General features: G+C 45.6%; 1 protein-coding gene across 1 annotated transcript in view; it reads right to left on the minus strand.

The window, feature by feature from the left end:
* LOC120906732 overlaps positions 1 to 15,748 on the minus strand; it is a 187,879-nt gene that overhangs the window by 61,911 nt on the left and 110,220 nt on the right. Inside the window, exon 8 of the mRNA XM_040318633.1 lies at positions 5,525 to 5,696. Within this exon, the coding sequence (XP_040174567.1) occupies positions 5,525 to 5,696 (172 nt within the window). The remainder of the gene's footprint in view (positions 1 to 5,524; positions 5,697 to 15,748) is intronic.

The following is a 15,748-nucleotide window of genomic DNA, read 5'->3' on the forward strand; positions in this document are numbered from 1 at the left end:
TTATAGTCAAACCTATCAGAGGCTTCATTAAAGCTTTTAAAAGCTCTCACCAATGACTCATTTCGATCAAAACTAGTAAGACGGTTCAGAATAGACAAAGGAGGACGAACACGTGGACGACAAAACGACACGTAAAATTTTATGTTAGACAAAAGATAACGAGAGTCTATGTAATTAGAAATAACGTTGGCGATCAATACAACATTGGCTTAGAAAAAAGGGGTTTGATCGTTTCTAAACGCAACATCTGATATCGCATGTTGTAGTCCGGTACTGGTGTGTTCTTTCACGTCTAGTGATATTCAGGCCTATTATTTTACTCGAATGACATTCGATTCCATCGGAAGCACTCGAGTCGAGCGGGAGAAAACCCGCAGCGCAAAGCGACGGAAGAAATCATGGCTTCCTTCATCATAAATCGGAGAATTTTATCATGCCTTTCTTTTCTCTCCAACGGCAAATTTGTCGAGCACCTCGTCGAGCTACCCGTCCCTGACTGCGCCTCATACCCCTCGCCTGAGCGTGCTGTAGAAGGTTTGGATGTGTTGGTGCATCAGACGGCCGATCGCTGTCAGCCGTTGTCCGTGCTTTTTCCCTCCATAGCGCTATCTCTTTCTGGCGTGTTGCTCATGAGTTGCTGTGGCGCTTAAAAAAGCCGTTAACAAACATTGCGGCGATGAAGATGAATTTTTACAAATCAAAGCAAAAAAGCGCAATAAGTTCAATTGCTGCAATGTAAAACTGACTACGGAATCGCTAGCGCACGATAGAGGGTTTGCTGTGCAACGCGCAGAACCCTAATTCGCATTAACACGTTCAGCCCGGCCCTGATTTTCATCAATTTTTCATTCCGCCGGTATCTAGAACGCAAGCTGATTGTGAAACCGGCATATTGGAAAGGTTACTGGCAGTCCCTGGGGCCTGCCATCGAACTGAACGTGTTAAGCATTAAGCATAACTTTGTTACACTAAGCTTTTACCCAACCAACCAAACCGTGCTCTTTCGAAGTAAATTTGCTTCGATATAGCTTCGATAGAAGTTCTCTACCGAAAGTGTATCAACTTTGATAGGCAGTTTCTACCGAAGTTAGGCTCGGGTGTTTAGCCGAAATGCTACAAAAGAGAAAGAAAAAATCTCTCGTATGCTGCCGCGTTCTCGCTCACACGCGCGCCCTGCCCCCTTTTATTTACGTACGTGTTTATAGCCCCTCCTTCTCCTCCTCCTCCTCTCATCTACCTTCCTACCTTATGTGCAGTGGTTATGTGTTTTTAATTGAAATTGGAAGGAGAGATATTCGATTTATTTATTACGTGCGATTTAATCAGAGAATTGAAACATGGTACATGGTGAATCTACTGTTCATCACAAGCGGGCCTAACACTTTAACTATTTTTGAATTCGCGCGTGAGGACGTAAAAGGCGCAATAATAATGGAGCGGTTCTAACGTAAACAGACAAAATCGCTTAGCTGAAAATTTTATAGAGCGGAATAGCATTTCATTGTAATAGCATTGCTAGTATATCATCCGCGCACCCTATGAACCGTACTTTTCCAAATATCTTAAAAAGTACGCATTGTATGAAAAAACCGTCTTTACAAGATCGATTCAGAATTTCAAAACACATTTGGAAAAAGTTTTTTGCTAAAAGTGACTTTTGACATTTTATTCAGATTAATGTTTATTCCTTTAAATTAATTCATAAATGGGGTAAAGGAAATAATTTATACTAATACTAATAGACCAAGACTCCATTGCCTGAAATATCTAGTGCCTCAAAGTAGTATATCCTCTTTGCCAAGCGTTTGAGTTAAACTGATTCTTCGTAAAATGTGAAGAGAGCGTTCGGCCCCCCTTCAGATGCTTCGATAGAGTGAAGCTGCTCCCCTTCCTCCATTCGTCATCCATCAATTTTCTCCGCGCACTCACACATTTACACGCGCAGCTGTTCGCATGGCAACACGTGAGATGCGTGACATGCTTTGTCGCTCATCACAAAGGATTTGCTTCGAAAGAGCTCGGTTTGGTTGGTTGGGTATGCTTTCGTATGTTGTAGATTACACAGATATTCTGAGCCGTCTGCGCAAGGGTGTGAGTGTGCGTGTGTGTGCCAAAACTGTCGCCAAATGTGTTTTCTTCCGGAATGTTATGATCGATCGAAGGAAGGTGTTCATGTTCAGTGGCGGAGTGGGGGAATCGGGGGCGCCCTAGGCGGAAAGACGAGTTGAGGCCCCTGTAAATGATAGCTGATGACCGGGAGGAGGGGGTACTGGCATACAGCTGTTATGAGATTGAACATTATACTTAAATTGCCGGCGGGAGGGGGGGGTGAGGATTGGCGAAGGAACACCTACGATCATCGGTCACATACAAATAAAATAAAAGTACATGTCTTAAAATTGTTGCCGGTGGGTGGGGGGGGGGGTGAGGTGCAGAAGGTTCTCCAGTGACGGGGCCCCAACGACCATCTTTCCGGCGGCCCTTGTCGCTAATACTCTGTCCACTTGTAGACATACGGCATACTGCAGACTAGAGATCTTCAGCGATCGCCTAGTCCGTCTACCGTTAGATCCGCCGCTGGTTCATGACGGTGTTTTTTTTTTGTTGTGGAGGTGCATCCTTCCTCCTGCCTGCAGCGTATGCATCGGGAAGGAGACAATGTGGCAGTATGCAAGTTACCCGCTGGATAGGAGCGGTCCCGCGGCACCGCCGTCATTCCTCACATCTGCATGCCCGTCGTGGGTTCTAACCGCGTATGAACCGTCCGCCGTAGCAAGGGCTGACTATCCGGCTACGTGGTACTCAAGTCCTGAAAAGGCCTGCACGGTCGCGTAGGCCATAATGACAATAATAATAATAATAATAATAAGAAGAAGAAGAAGAAGAAGAACTTAGCATAACAGTCCACACCCGGGGAAGAGTTTGTCATGACTTTGTTGCTGTCAGGTGTCCCGCTGTGGCGCAACATATAAACGGAATGCAATCGACCAAAACATGACACCCTACCGATCCAAACCCATTCCAAGGCATTGCCGGTCAATCGGCGTCATGATAACGCTAAATTGTAACACAGCTGTGAGCCTTTATTTCACTTTCAATTCCGCGACGATAGACACAGTAAGCCGAGCCAGAACCTTCTGATCTGCTCCGGCCGATCGCGGCTTTTTATATCCTTCTTGACCCTTGCGTGAAAGAGAAGAAATGTTCTCATCCTTGTTCCTAACGAAAGTTCCAGAACCGTTCCCTGTCTCTAAATCTCGCAGACCGTCCACGGTCTCTACAACGCCTCCAAGCCAACAAGCCGCCAGATTCTGGACGGGCAGGTGCAGCACCATACGCGCACCGTAATAAACAAATCCAGAATCCTCCTTTGTATGGATTCAATTCAACTTTTGTTTCCACTTGCGCCCGCTAGCGGAATGGGAAAGAAATTTGCTACATATCCAGTGGCGGATTTAGGGTGTTGGAGGCCCTAAGCGTTAAAAGGAGTGGAGGCCCCCCGGTTGGTGTCGAGCGGGGGGGGGGGGGTTGCATTAGGTTTTAATCAAACACAATTTCATGGTTTGCTGGGGGGGGGGGGTGCTCAGAATCCCTGTTCTGGGCCCCTATAGTTTATGAGCCCCTTCATCCATGGGGCCCCTATCTAGCTCTTGCTGAGACTACTGTACACACTGTTCTATATGCTGGAATTACCATACACGGGGCCCCTACATTGACGGGGCCCCCCGCGGCCGCTCAGTCCGCGTACCGTTAAATCCGCCACTGTACATATCACATGCACGTTTGCTTCGATCGTGTGATATGTTATCGTTCGCTGCTTGTTGGATATCTGCAGTGAGCTCCATTGAGTTGGTAAATGTACGGCGAGTGGATGCTGTTTTAGTCGTTCTGGTATTAGTGGCGTTGAGTGACGATGCATTAGTGGACGTGTGCGTTAGCGATGCGTGAGAAACAGACGGCTTAGCTAATATGGCTGTTAGCTTATCAGCGAGAGCGAGGATCTCGGGAAGCAAATCGCTCTTGATAGCCGATCTAAGAGAAGAGAGAGATGAGTCAATCGTGGTGAGAATATCTGCTTTCACCAACTCGAATAGCGCTGCTATCTCACTTGTGAGAAGTGAGTTTGTGCCATTGCGAAACTCGTTACATTTTTTGCACAACCACAATAATTGATTATTCCGCCCAAGCTCACGAGTAGAATCACGGGACAAACCCGTGCAATGGTTATGATGCTTGGAACCACAAACACCGGCGCAGGACACCGAATTTGCACTATCGGTGGGTGCATTGCAGGTTGAGCACTGCATAACGATGACACAGCACAAACTGATGAGTGACAGGAGCAGGAACGAAGCCAAATATCTCGACAAAAATGACGAAATAACAGGAGACTAGGTACGCACTAGCCAGTACACGCAACTCAGCAGCACCAATGTTGCAAATGTTGAAAATCAGGCAGTAACACGGCAAAACAGCATCAAAAATCAGGAGCACAAGGAAGGCACAACCACTCGGTTTGACAGTCGATCTCTATCTCATTATTGCATCTCTCTCGGTGCGTCATCTCTCATTAATGCATTAATGCATCTCTCTCATTAATGCAGTGCGATCTCTCTCTCTCGGTGTTAATGCAAATTAGGGTTCTGCGCGTTGCCCAGCACACCCTCTAGCGTGAGGTAGCGATTCCTTAGTCATTTTTACATTGCAGCGTTTGAATACATTGCGCTTTTTTGGAGTGATTTGTAAAAATTCATCTTCATCGCCGCAATGTTTGTTAACGGCTTTTTTAAGCGCCACAGCAACTCATGAGCAACACGCCAGAAAGAGATAGCGCTATGGAGGGAAAAAGCACGGACAACGGCTGACAGCGATCGGCCGTCTGATGCACCAACACATCCAAACCTTCTACAGCACGCTCAGGCGAGGGGTATGAGGCGCAGTCAGGGACGGGTAGCTCGACGAGGTGCTTGACAAATTTGCCGTTGGAGGGAAAAAGAAGGCATGAGAAAATTCTCCGAACGCCATGATTTCTTCCGTCGCTTTGCACAGCGGGGTCGTTTGCAAGCTCACAGACTGCTCGAATTTATTTTGCATGATAATTAATGATAATTAAGTCGCTAAAGGGCAATCAAAATTTATTTAAAAAATGAAACGAAAACTTCCGAAAAATGCAAGAAATTGCTCACTGAAAAAAACTACTCGAAATCCTATAAATGTTCTTTCTGGGAGACAATCAATATTCCGGAGCCTTGGCTAGTACAATAATATATCCGATCTTCTTCTCCTTGGCGTAACGACCTACGCGTTCATGCCGTCCTATACACGCATTCGAGCCTAATTAAGTTAAACGCAGTCGAATAGTCATTTTTTTCTTCGGTGAGACGGTACAAATGAGGAATTTATAACCGGCATGTTGTAAAGTCGTTCGAGCTGAAATTGGCGCTACAGAACTGTTCCAAGTCCGGAAGATTCGTACAGAAATCGTAAAAAAATTATATAAAATCATCCATGTATTGGAAATTACCTTTAGTGCGTTGCTTGAGTTCCTTTAAACTACTACTCCCAGAAGAACTGATTCCAGAACCGATAACCTTCCCGTGGTAAACAGGAATTTGTTGTCCGAGGCCATGTTGAACTTTCGACCGGTGACTATTTTTAGAATTGTGATGTAACTGCCTAACATGAGCATCATCAACCTATATTAAAAATAAAACAAAACATTATATTTAAGAGGAGAAAATTACCTTTTTATTTAATTCATACGGATGAAACCTCTACCCGACTGAACAATTGTTTCTAGAAACATTAAAACATTACAAAATATATTTCTCCGCAGTTATGCAATCCGTGGCTCTACTCTTTCAAGCAAAATATCATTGAACATTCCCAATTTTCCTTCGATAAGAAGCCACCATGTAATAATGTAACTATTTAACGAACAATCGCTAGAAAAGCTTGACTGTTTTTAAATCATGAGGAGCGCAAAAAAAAGTAAATTAATGCGATTTTAAAAGCAAATTGTTTGAAGCAGAAATTTATTTCATATCCTCAGTTCGGCACAGCTTACGAATCCTTGGCTGGTAGCTACAGCAACGCTCTTTGATGATTAATTTGTTTCATCTCCTCCCTTTCCTTTGCCCTTCCTTATCCTCGTACAATTCCGGTTGAATTGAATCACCGGGTTTTTTATCCTCCCACTCCTTTGGCCAGGTCGCGGTGGCAGTTGCAATGCATGCCTCCCCCAACCCCTACAAGAATTTTGGTTAATGAGTTGTCTAGTTGGCGGCTGTGACTACCTCGAGATTGTCACCATCAACTAAAACACTACTTCCCTGGTGGTCTGAGTCTCCGGCAAGCAGGTATGTACTTCGTCTTCGTCGCATTGATTCTCAATCCAATTCTTGATGCTTCGCGTTTGAGTCGGGTTTACGCCTCACACACCTTCGCTGTTGTCTTGCCGATGATTTCGACGTCATCTACGAAGCCAAGAAATTTGAGAGATCGGTAGAGGATCACGTCACGGATGTCATTGTCTAGCCTCGCGCCTCGAATGACACCTTCCAGGGCGATTGCACCTTGCCTCAGATCCCTGTGAAACTCGAACGATAACGACGTCAAGTTCGCTACCTTGCACTGGACCCCACTCATGGTAGCCTCTAACAGCTGGATCAACTTTCCTGGAGAGTGGTACCGCTGCATAATGTTCCATAGCTCATTGTGGTCTATGGTATCGTAAACCGCCTTGAAGTCGATTAACACGTGGTGCGTAGGGATCTGACGCTCTCGGCACTTCTGGAGGATCAGCTGCAGAGTGAAAATATGGTCGGTGGTGGATTTGCCTCCAACAAACCCAGCTTGGTAGCTGCCGACAAAATTTGTAGCAAGGGGTCAGCAATCCAGTCTGTCGCCCTTTTTGTAGACTGGGTGAATGACACCCAGCTTCCACTTCTCCGGTAGTTCCTCCTACTCCCAGACTTTCACGATCAGCTGATGCATTTCGACGGTAAGCCTCTCCGGCCCCATCTTGAAGAACTCGGACATCCATCGCTACCGGTAGACTTATTGCTCTTAAGCTGCTTGATGGCGCTGGCAATCTCATCCAGAGATGGCGGGGGCACCTCCTCGTCTGCGCCGATGCTGTCGCTGTTGCTACTGCTGAGCTGCTGCTGTGGAGGTTGCCTTGTTCTGCCACTTGCGCCAGCCTCTCCTGGCTCTGATCCATTCAGATGTCCTTCGTAGTAGCACGTTCACCTTTCGATCACCTTCCGCTCCTCCGTCAGGAGATTTCCTTCCGCATCCCGGCACATTGCGGTTTTAGGAGCAAACCCGCTCCGTGCCTCCTTTAATGTCTTGTAAAACAAACTAGTGTCCCCCTACTGAGAAAGCTGCTCCAGCAGCTGTTCGTCTGACTCTTCAAAACGGCGCTGCTTGGGCTGGGAGAGCAGGGTTTGCTGTTTTCTCAGTCATCTATAGTTCTCCACGTTTTGACGGGCATCATGCCGTAGCATGCGGACGCGCGCTGCATTCTTCTCGGATACAACTCGTCTGCACTCTTCGTCGAACCATTCCTTTTTCTCTCTACGTAGTAAGCATCCGATCTTGTGTTCGGCTGCAGTGCTGATGGCTTGTACCACCATACGCCAATGGTCTGTGAGGGGCATCGCGGCGATGTTGTTCTCGGTCGGTAGCGCTTCCCCGAGCGCTGTCACATACCCCTCCACCACATCAGCACACTTCAGCCGGACCAGGTTGTGCTTTGGGGTAGCCTGACTCCGTTGGTCATTAACCACGGAGAGTTTCTGGCGCAGCTTTACCATGACCAGGAAATGGTCCGAGTCGACATTTGCGCCTCTATACGTTTTAACGTCGATAATATTCGAGAAGTGCCTTCCAGCAATCAGAACGTGGTCGATTTGGATATTTGAATCACTCCTCGGGTTTCTCCAGGCGTAGCTATGGCGGTGTGCATGCTGGAAGAAGGTGCTGCGGATGCTCATGTGCTTGAAGGAAGCAAATTTTATCAGCCTGAGGCCGTTGTCATTTGTCAGCTGGTGGACGCTAAAGCTTTGAATCGTTGGTTTATATGCCGGCTCATGTCCGACCTGAGCATTAAGGTCTCCGATTACGACCCTCTCGTTATGTTTTGGGCAGCGGTCGCACTTCCCCTCCAGCTGCGTATAGAAGGCCTCCTTCTCGTCATCGATACTCCCAAGATGCAGACTGTGCACAATTATAATACTCAGGTTGAAGAATCTGCCTCAAATCCTCAACCTGCACATCCGTTCGTTGACCGGCCACCACCCGATCACTCTCTGTTGCATCGCGCCCAGCACCATGAACGCAGTACTGAGCTCGCACGTCTCTCCACCGCTCTGGTAGATCGTGCAGTTTCTACGGTACTGGCTTTAACTGGTTCAGTAGTGCTAAAATTTCCTGAATCCATTACAGGGTTTCCACGATTTATTGGTTGGTTCCCATCAATTTTTTGTGGGTTCCCATATTTTTTTTTATATTTATGTATCCTGAACGAAATGGCGGAACTGAAAGAATTGTAGATCAAACAAGAAAATAACAATGCTTTTACCCAGGTGCAAGAAAAATTATATGAGAAACGTAAGAAGCAGAATCGACGATGTGAATCGCTTCTTACAGGGTTTCCCACGATTTATTGGTTGGTTCCCATCAATTTTTGGTGGGTTCCCATATTTTTTTGGTGCGTTCCCACGATTTTTTGGTCGTTTCCCAGAATTTGTTGGTCCAATTGTATTGATATCCAATTGGAAAATACCAATAAAATATGGGAACGAACCAAAAATCTATAGGATACGACCAAAAAATCGTGGGAACGCACCAATAAATCATGGGAACTGACCAATAAATCGTGGGAAACCCTGTATATCGAGAATGCACGGTAGCATTTTAAAATATGTATAGGACAAAGCTACCCCGAGAGTAATTTGGATTGCGTTAGAAAAAATATTTGAGCGGCGAAGCATCGCTAGACGACTACACATGAAAAAGAAATTGCTATTGTTTCGCAATTAAGGGGGCAGTTTACAAGACCATTTTCATTGCTTCGATCGGATTGTTCGTCAATATTAAGCCACGGGAGATATGATGGAAGAAACAGACATTGTATGCCAATTGCTGTTAACCTTGGGGCCAAAATATTCGACAATCGTAACAGCGCTTAAAACAATGCCGGAAGAAAATTTGACCCTCGAGTTTGTCATATGTCAACTGCTGGATGAGGAAATAAAAGATTAGTATGGAAGCTGCTGCTTCTGAGCGCGAGGCGGATGTTTTTCTTAGCAAACAAAACCAAAACCAAGGTGCGATGAACATGATGAAATGCTTCGTGTGTCACAAGCCTGGCCAGGAAGCTGTAGATTGCCTAAATAAGAAAACGAATCAGACTAACCCAAGCAAAGGTATTGCAAATGTTTCCAAAAAGAAAGTGTGTTTTTTTCGCTGGAATGGTTGCCCACGGCAGTGGTATAGAAACAGGAAAAGTACTGTGGTACGCAGATTCGGGTGCCTCTGATCATATGGCTAATGATAGACTAAACTTTTTGAGAAGTTGATACCTTTGCAGAAACTGATCGTAATAGCAGTAGCTCTGAATGCCTGCGTACACACGACGCCCACAGGCCTGCCGATGCCCGAATTGCTGAGCCGATAGCATACGATTATATCTTCATCATTAACGTAAGAGAGATAGGCTTATACCACGAACGTACGCGAAAGGTATGCATGCTTTACTCATCTGGATCGAAAGGCAAGGACAAGGCAAAAGAGACACAGAAAAATTTTCTCACGGCTACACATTTCATTTCATTTCATATATTTGTCAGTTTATTGACTTAACAAAGTTGCTTATGATCTAACTTAAATTATAATCACATAACATAGTGTGAGGAAAATGAGGGAAAAAAGAGGAAAAAGAGTAAGAAAAAATACAATTATGAAAAAGAAAGTCAGCTAGAACTAGGCAGTGATCGGAAACTGGATCTAAACGATTCTGACGAAATGCATTAGTCAAACAGGTTTAAGGATTCAGATCACTCTCAGCCTCCGACCTGTTCGGATGTGTTCGGTAATAGTGCAATACAGTTTATCTTCTGAGAGAAAAAAAACACCAAAAGAGAAACATTCCAGTTCAATTACGCAAACGCCTATGCGCTCCACCACCCGAGATAGCCCCGCAAAAGAAAAACTCGCCGTGGAGGCTCAACGAATTCGCTGTCGCGGTTTCATAGTATGGGTCAGCGTGCAAATCCAGAGTACTTACTTCAGGTGTCGCTGAATAACTCATACGATATCCTAAGTGAAGAAGAAGAGACCCCGTCATCGCCTCCACTACCACTGCAACCAAGCGAAAAAACACCGCGTACCTCTGCGATAAGACAGTAGGAAACGTCCATGGACTGATCGTCGCTACAGGTGTAGCGCGCTACTACACAAACTCCTGTACAAAAGGTATGAACGTTAGCGTGCGTGTAATATGTGCCCACTAAGCAAAATGACTACCAATCAAGACGGCAGAATAGCGCCGACTAAACTTAAATGTGCAAATTGCGGAGAACATCATACAGCTAGCTTCCACGGATGCCCTGCCCGTAAGGTCAACAAACCCACGACAAGAACAGCACCCAAACTCAAACTTCAATAGACTAGTGGAATTTTCCCATTGCTACCACAGGTTAGTCGCACACACACGAAATATCGCAACTCTACGTGTTACGCAAACCAGCTTAATAATAACGAAAATAATAAATCTAACTTTAATGAAATTATACTAGATGACTCTGCAATGGGATGGGATCCGAAGCCCCTCGAGGGATCCCTACTAGCAATGAGAATGAAAAAGTGTGCGACTTTCAGGCGAGGGGCATGTAGAAGCATGGGGAGACGGTTGGAAATTCGCGGAATTGCTCGGAGCCGCGAGCGTGTTTTGGTTTCTACACAGTTTTTGCACTCACACAATTACACATGTGTGAATGTGTGCGTTCACTTTCAGCCTGCGCGCTCAGTTTGGTTTTCTCGCAGCGGCATGCGGGTATCGGTGTCTCGCTCGCACTAGTGCAGCGAGTGTTCCTCTGTGCGCTCCCCTTCTTGCCACCACACGAAATGTGTGTGTGTGTGTGTGTGTGTGTGTGTGTGTGTGTGTGTGTGTGTGTGTGTGTGTGTGTGTGTGTGTGTGTGTGTGTGTGTGTGTGTGTGTGTGTGTGTATGTATGTGTGTGTGTGTGTGTGTGTGTGTGTGTGTGTGTGTGTGTGTGTGTGTGTGTGTGTGTGTGTGTGTGTGTGTGTGTGTGTGTGTGTGTGTGTGTGTGTGTGTGTGTGTGTGTGTGTGTGTGTGTGTGTGTGTGTGTGTGTGTTTGTGTGTGTGTTTGTGTGTGTGTGTGTGTGTGTGTGTGTGTGTGTGTGTGTGTCCAAGCGCGCGGGTTTATTTATTTATTTCTTTTTTTTTCATACACAACCGACGGACCATCGTGTCTAATCGGCAACCTTATAATTAAATTAAGATATATATGACAATGATCATTTATAACATATAAATAGACCTCTGGCTAACATTAAATGTGACGTAGACGCAATTTCTCCTTGAACGTAGAAGTTGACATACTAAAATCGAACAAATCTAACACTTCATTGAACTCGAGGGACATACGTATAATGGGGTGTCCCTGGCTATGGTTGTTGCGGGTACGCGATACACGGAGATGGAAATTGGATCTAAGAATCCGACAGGGAGCGAACAAATTTATGCTGGCTAGTAATGCCGGGGAATCGATCTCTCCGTTAAGGAGCCGGAATATGAAAAGGCATTGGGCGTTTTTACGTCGAGAGCAGAGTGGTTCAAGTCCGAGAAGCAGACACCGCTGATGGTAGGTGGGATTGCCAAGGAAGGAGTCGAACCGCGTACCTGGTGAGTCTCCGTTGAATGGCTTCGAGGCGATTGATGTCTCCAACACCAAGCGGGCACCAGATCGGACAGCAGTACTCCAGGCACGACCTTACGATGGCACAGAAAACAGACTTGACGCACATGGGAATTAAACTGGGTAATTAATGGGTAATTTAACCAAGAAGCTGATTTCCCTTCGCAACAACGCTATCAATGTGAGGGCGAAATGACATCTTCTAATCGAGTAGCACCCCCAGATCACGGATACATGTCGTGCGAGCCAAAGCCGTGTTGAGCATAGTGTATGTAAACGTGATGGGGTGACGGGCTCTGCTGAATGATATACACTGGCATTTATCAGCACACAAAAAGGGTTTGTGTCTGAAGAAACGTAGCTTGACATGATTTCATATTGCGTTTAAAGCATTCTGATTATGTGTGTTATCATGTGAAACAGCGTGCGTTCACACTTGGATAAAAGCTAAAGTTTGCATCGACAGCAGCGCTTGTTCCTCAGACGAAAACGCAGGTGTGCTGATTGATGAATGTGCATGCGATAGCGATGCGAAATGGAAACGCGCAAAATAGCTATGAACTCGGCATTCCCTCACAGGTGAAACACCTAGTGCACGCCATTGAAAGGCATGCGTGCATCTCTGCGTTGAACGTTGTGTGCGCATGGGAAACAGTGTGCGTGCATTGAGCGCGCAGGTGTTCTTTTCAATGGACGTTTTGTTTCATGAGCGCGACAGTATTCTGTTCTCGTTTTGAATGGGTAGACACTCACTCGCTTACTCATTGATAGTTTTTATCCATACGATTTTTTCGCTGCTCTACAACGATGTAATTCATCACGTATAGAAGCAGAACGCAGGCAGAGCACGGGATCAGCTGTGTCCAAGTTTTTAACCAGCGCGTTCTTGACGGTCCAAGCAAGCAATGTTAGTAACAATGGGTCGAGGTAATTATTGTACCGATTATCAGCGCCATGTCATAAAGCAAATGGCGGCTGCTGGCATTGAGCGCAAAACGATCGAGTTCGTGATGGAACGATCGCGCACTTTTGTGGCAAACGCGCTTCGGACAACCGAAACGCGCAAGTCACCCGGACGTCCTCGGAAGACCACGGCGGAGGAAGACCGTAAGATTGTTAACATTTCGAAGAATCATCCGTTTAGCTCGGCACCAGAGATCCGAGGCAGACTGAAATTGGCGGTGACGCCGAGAACAATTCAGCGAAGATTGGTCAGTGCAGGGCTACTCGCGCGAGTGCCACGCAAAGTGCCCAATTTAACACCTGCGCATAAAAACGCACGGGTGTTATTTACAATTGAGCACATGTTCTTCGATGAGGAGGATTGGCGCAGGGTTTTGTGGTTAGACGAGTCGAAATTCAATCGACAGGGGTCGGACGGACGCAGGTTGGTTCGGCGCCCTGTTAATTGTGCTCTTGATCCAAAATACTGCTTCAAAACTTTTAAGCATGGCGGTGGTAGTCTCATGGTGTGGGGATGCTTCTCCTACTATGGGATGGGTCCGTTGGTTCGAATCCACGGTAATTTGAATCGGTTTGGGTATCGAGATATTCTTGATACTCATTTACTATCACACGCTAGGAAAAACCTTCCTCGGTCTTGGATGTTTATGCAAGACAACGACTCGAAGCATACTTCCGGGACTGTCCAAACTTGGCTTGCTGACAATAATGTCAAAACAATGAAGTGGCCTGCCCTTAGCCCGGATCTCAATCCCATTGAGAACCTCTGGGCAATATTCAAGAAGAGGCTGGGTAAAAACATACCGGAAGATCTGGATCAACTCTTCGACCACATGCAAGAGGTGTGGAGCAATATTCCACCGAAAACGATCCAGAATCTGGTGATGTCGATGCGTCAACGCATGATTAATGTCATTGTTGGCGACGGCAATAAGATCAAGAACTGAGCTTATTGCATTTTTGAATAGGGATCACTACTCGCGAGGGCGGTGGTCCTGCTAATTACAACAAAAACCTAACCCAAAAAACAAAAAAAAACTACTAACAAATCCATACGAAACGACATACTTGTGACACGAACACACACACCAATACACACTCAAACATACATACACACACATGCACAAACACACATGTACTGAATGATTCATTCCAATCTTTACATCTTTCCGCACGCTAGCGGTGCATTATTGATTCTCCGTGCGGACGCTCTCCCTGTCGACTATGAAAGTGTGCGATACATCTCCGCACGCTAGCGGTGCGGTATTGATTCTCCGTGCGGACGCTCTGCCTATCGACCATGAAAGTGTGCGATACATCTCCGCACGCTAGCGGTGCGGTATTGATTAGTGTTGGCCGTTCCAGTTCGAACCTAGTAAAAAAGTTCCGTTCTTTATGTAGGCCGTTCCGTTCTGATCCTTTATACAAAATCGTTCCGTTCCGTTCATTCCGTTCCGTTCCGTTCATTCCGTTCCGTTCTGTTCATTCCGTTCTTTCCGTTCATTCCGTTCCGTTCCGTTCATTCCGTTCATTCCGTTCCGTTCCGTTCATTTCGTTCTTTCCGTTCATTCCGTTCTTTCCGTTCATTCCGTTCCGTTTAATTCGTTCTTTCGTTCGTTCACTCCGTTCCGTTCCGGTCTTTGCCGCTTCAATATTGTTAGCAAGGTGCTATCGTTCGTGCGTTCCGTTCTTTGAAAAAACCGGCTTTGTCCGGCTGTTGCTTGCTGCATGCAAAATAACTGTTCACTCTTTCTCGCATACAGTATGTGTTGCCTGTGCACTCTCCCATGCTCACAGGAATATTCATCGCACTTTGTCGCGTATCGTTTATAAAAATCGGTGATAAGCGAAACCAAAAATGGAATTGCATTTGGTATTATGGTGCAATTTGTAACATCTATCATACTTTTTGTTATAATTAGCTTGTCTTAACTAGACAAATAACTATTATAAAACTTAAATCTGTACTCATATGGCAGAACGGGTTGGAAAAGATATATTATAATATGCGAGTATGAACAACGCAAAATAAAATGTATTTATTTTTTATACCACGATGTCCACATGATCTTGGAACTCGGCATGATTCCAATATTTGGCCATTCGAATTGATTGAAGCATGCTGTTCCATTCCACAACCGTTTGAGTGCCGTGATCTTGTAAACAATTTGTGTGAAAAAACTATTTGTTTTAATAGTAAGTGAAATTCAAATAATTAGTCAATCTCGTGATACAATCGTCAACTCGTAGCACTCAATAACATCGGCATGGGTAAAAGCCTCGAATGGATCGTGCCCCCATACGCTGGGATGATTATGACAGTTTTGATGACCCCCCCCCCCCCGGATGACAGTTCGGCTTCTAAGCTCTAGGTCGGTTCTTTTGCACCCCAGGTTCACGTTCCGTTCTTTTTGTAAAATGAACTAGTTCCGTTCCGTTCCTTTTTTTAACGAAATTCCCAACACTAGTATTGATTCTCCGTGCGGAAATTCTCCCATACCGATCATGAAAGTGTGCAGCAAACCACCGCACGCGGTGCGGAATTCATTCTCCTACTCAGAGAATCAGCATGGTTTTTCGATCTGATAGTGTGTTGACTAGAACGAGAAAGCTTCTGTTATCCATGTCTTCTTTCCCGTTCCGCAAAATAGCGATACACTCTCGCTCCAGTAGTTTTTTTCACCAGACCGAAACTGCAGGCAATTTGCCATATGTTAGAAGCACCCCATGTCGGCTTTGAATGTATGAAAAAGATGCTCCTCATGGACTATAGTTAACCACAGTGGTGACCGATAAAACGGTCCACTCGAAACAGAGAAAGAAGTCGACTTGCGTTCGTTC

This window comes from Anopheles arabiensis, chromosome X (genome assembly GCF_016920715.1).
Source record: "Anopheles arabiensis isolate DONGOLA chromosome X, AaraD3, whole genome shotgun sequence".
Classification (NCBI taxonomy): domain Eukaryota; kingdom Metazoa; phylum Arthropoda; class Insecta; order Diptera; family Culicidae; genus Anopheles; species Anopheles arabiensis.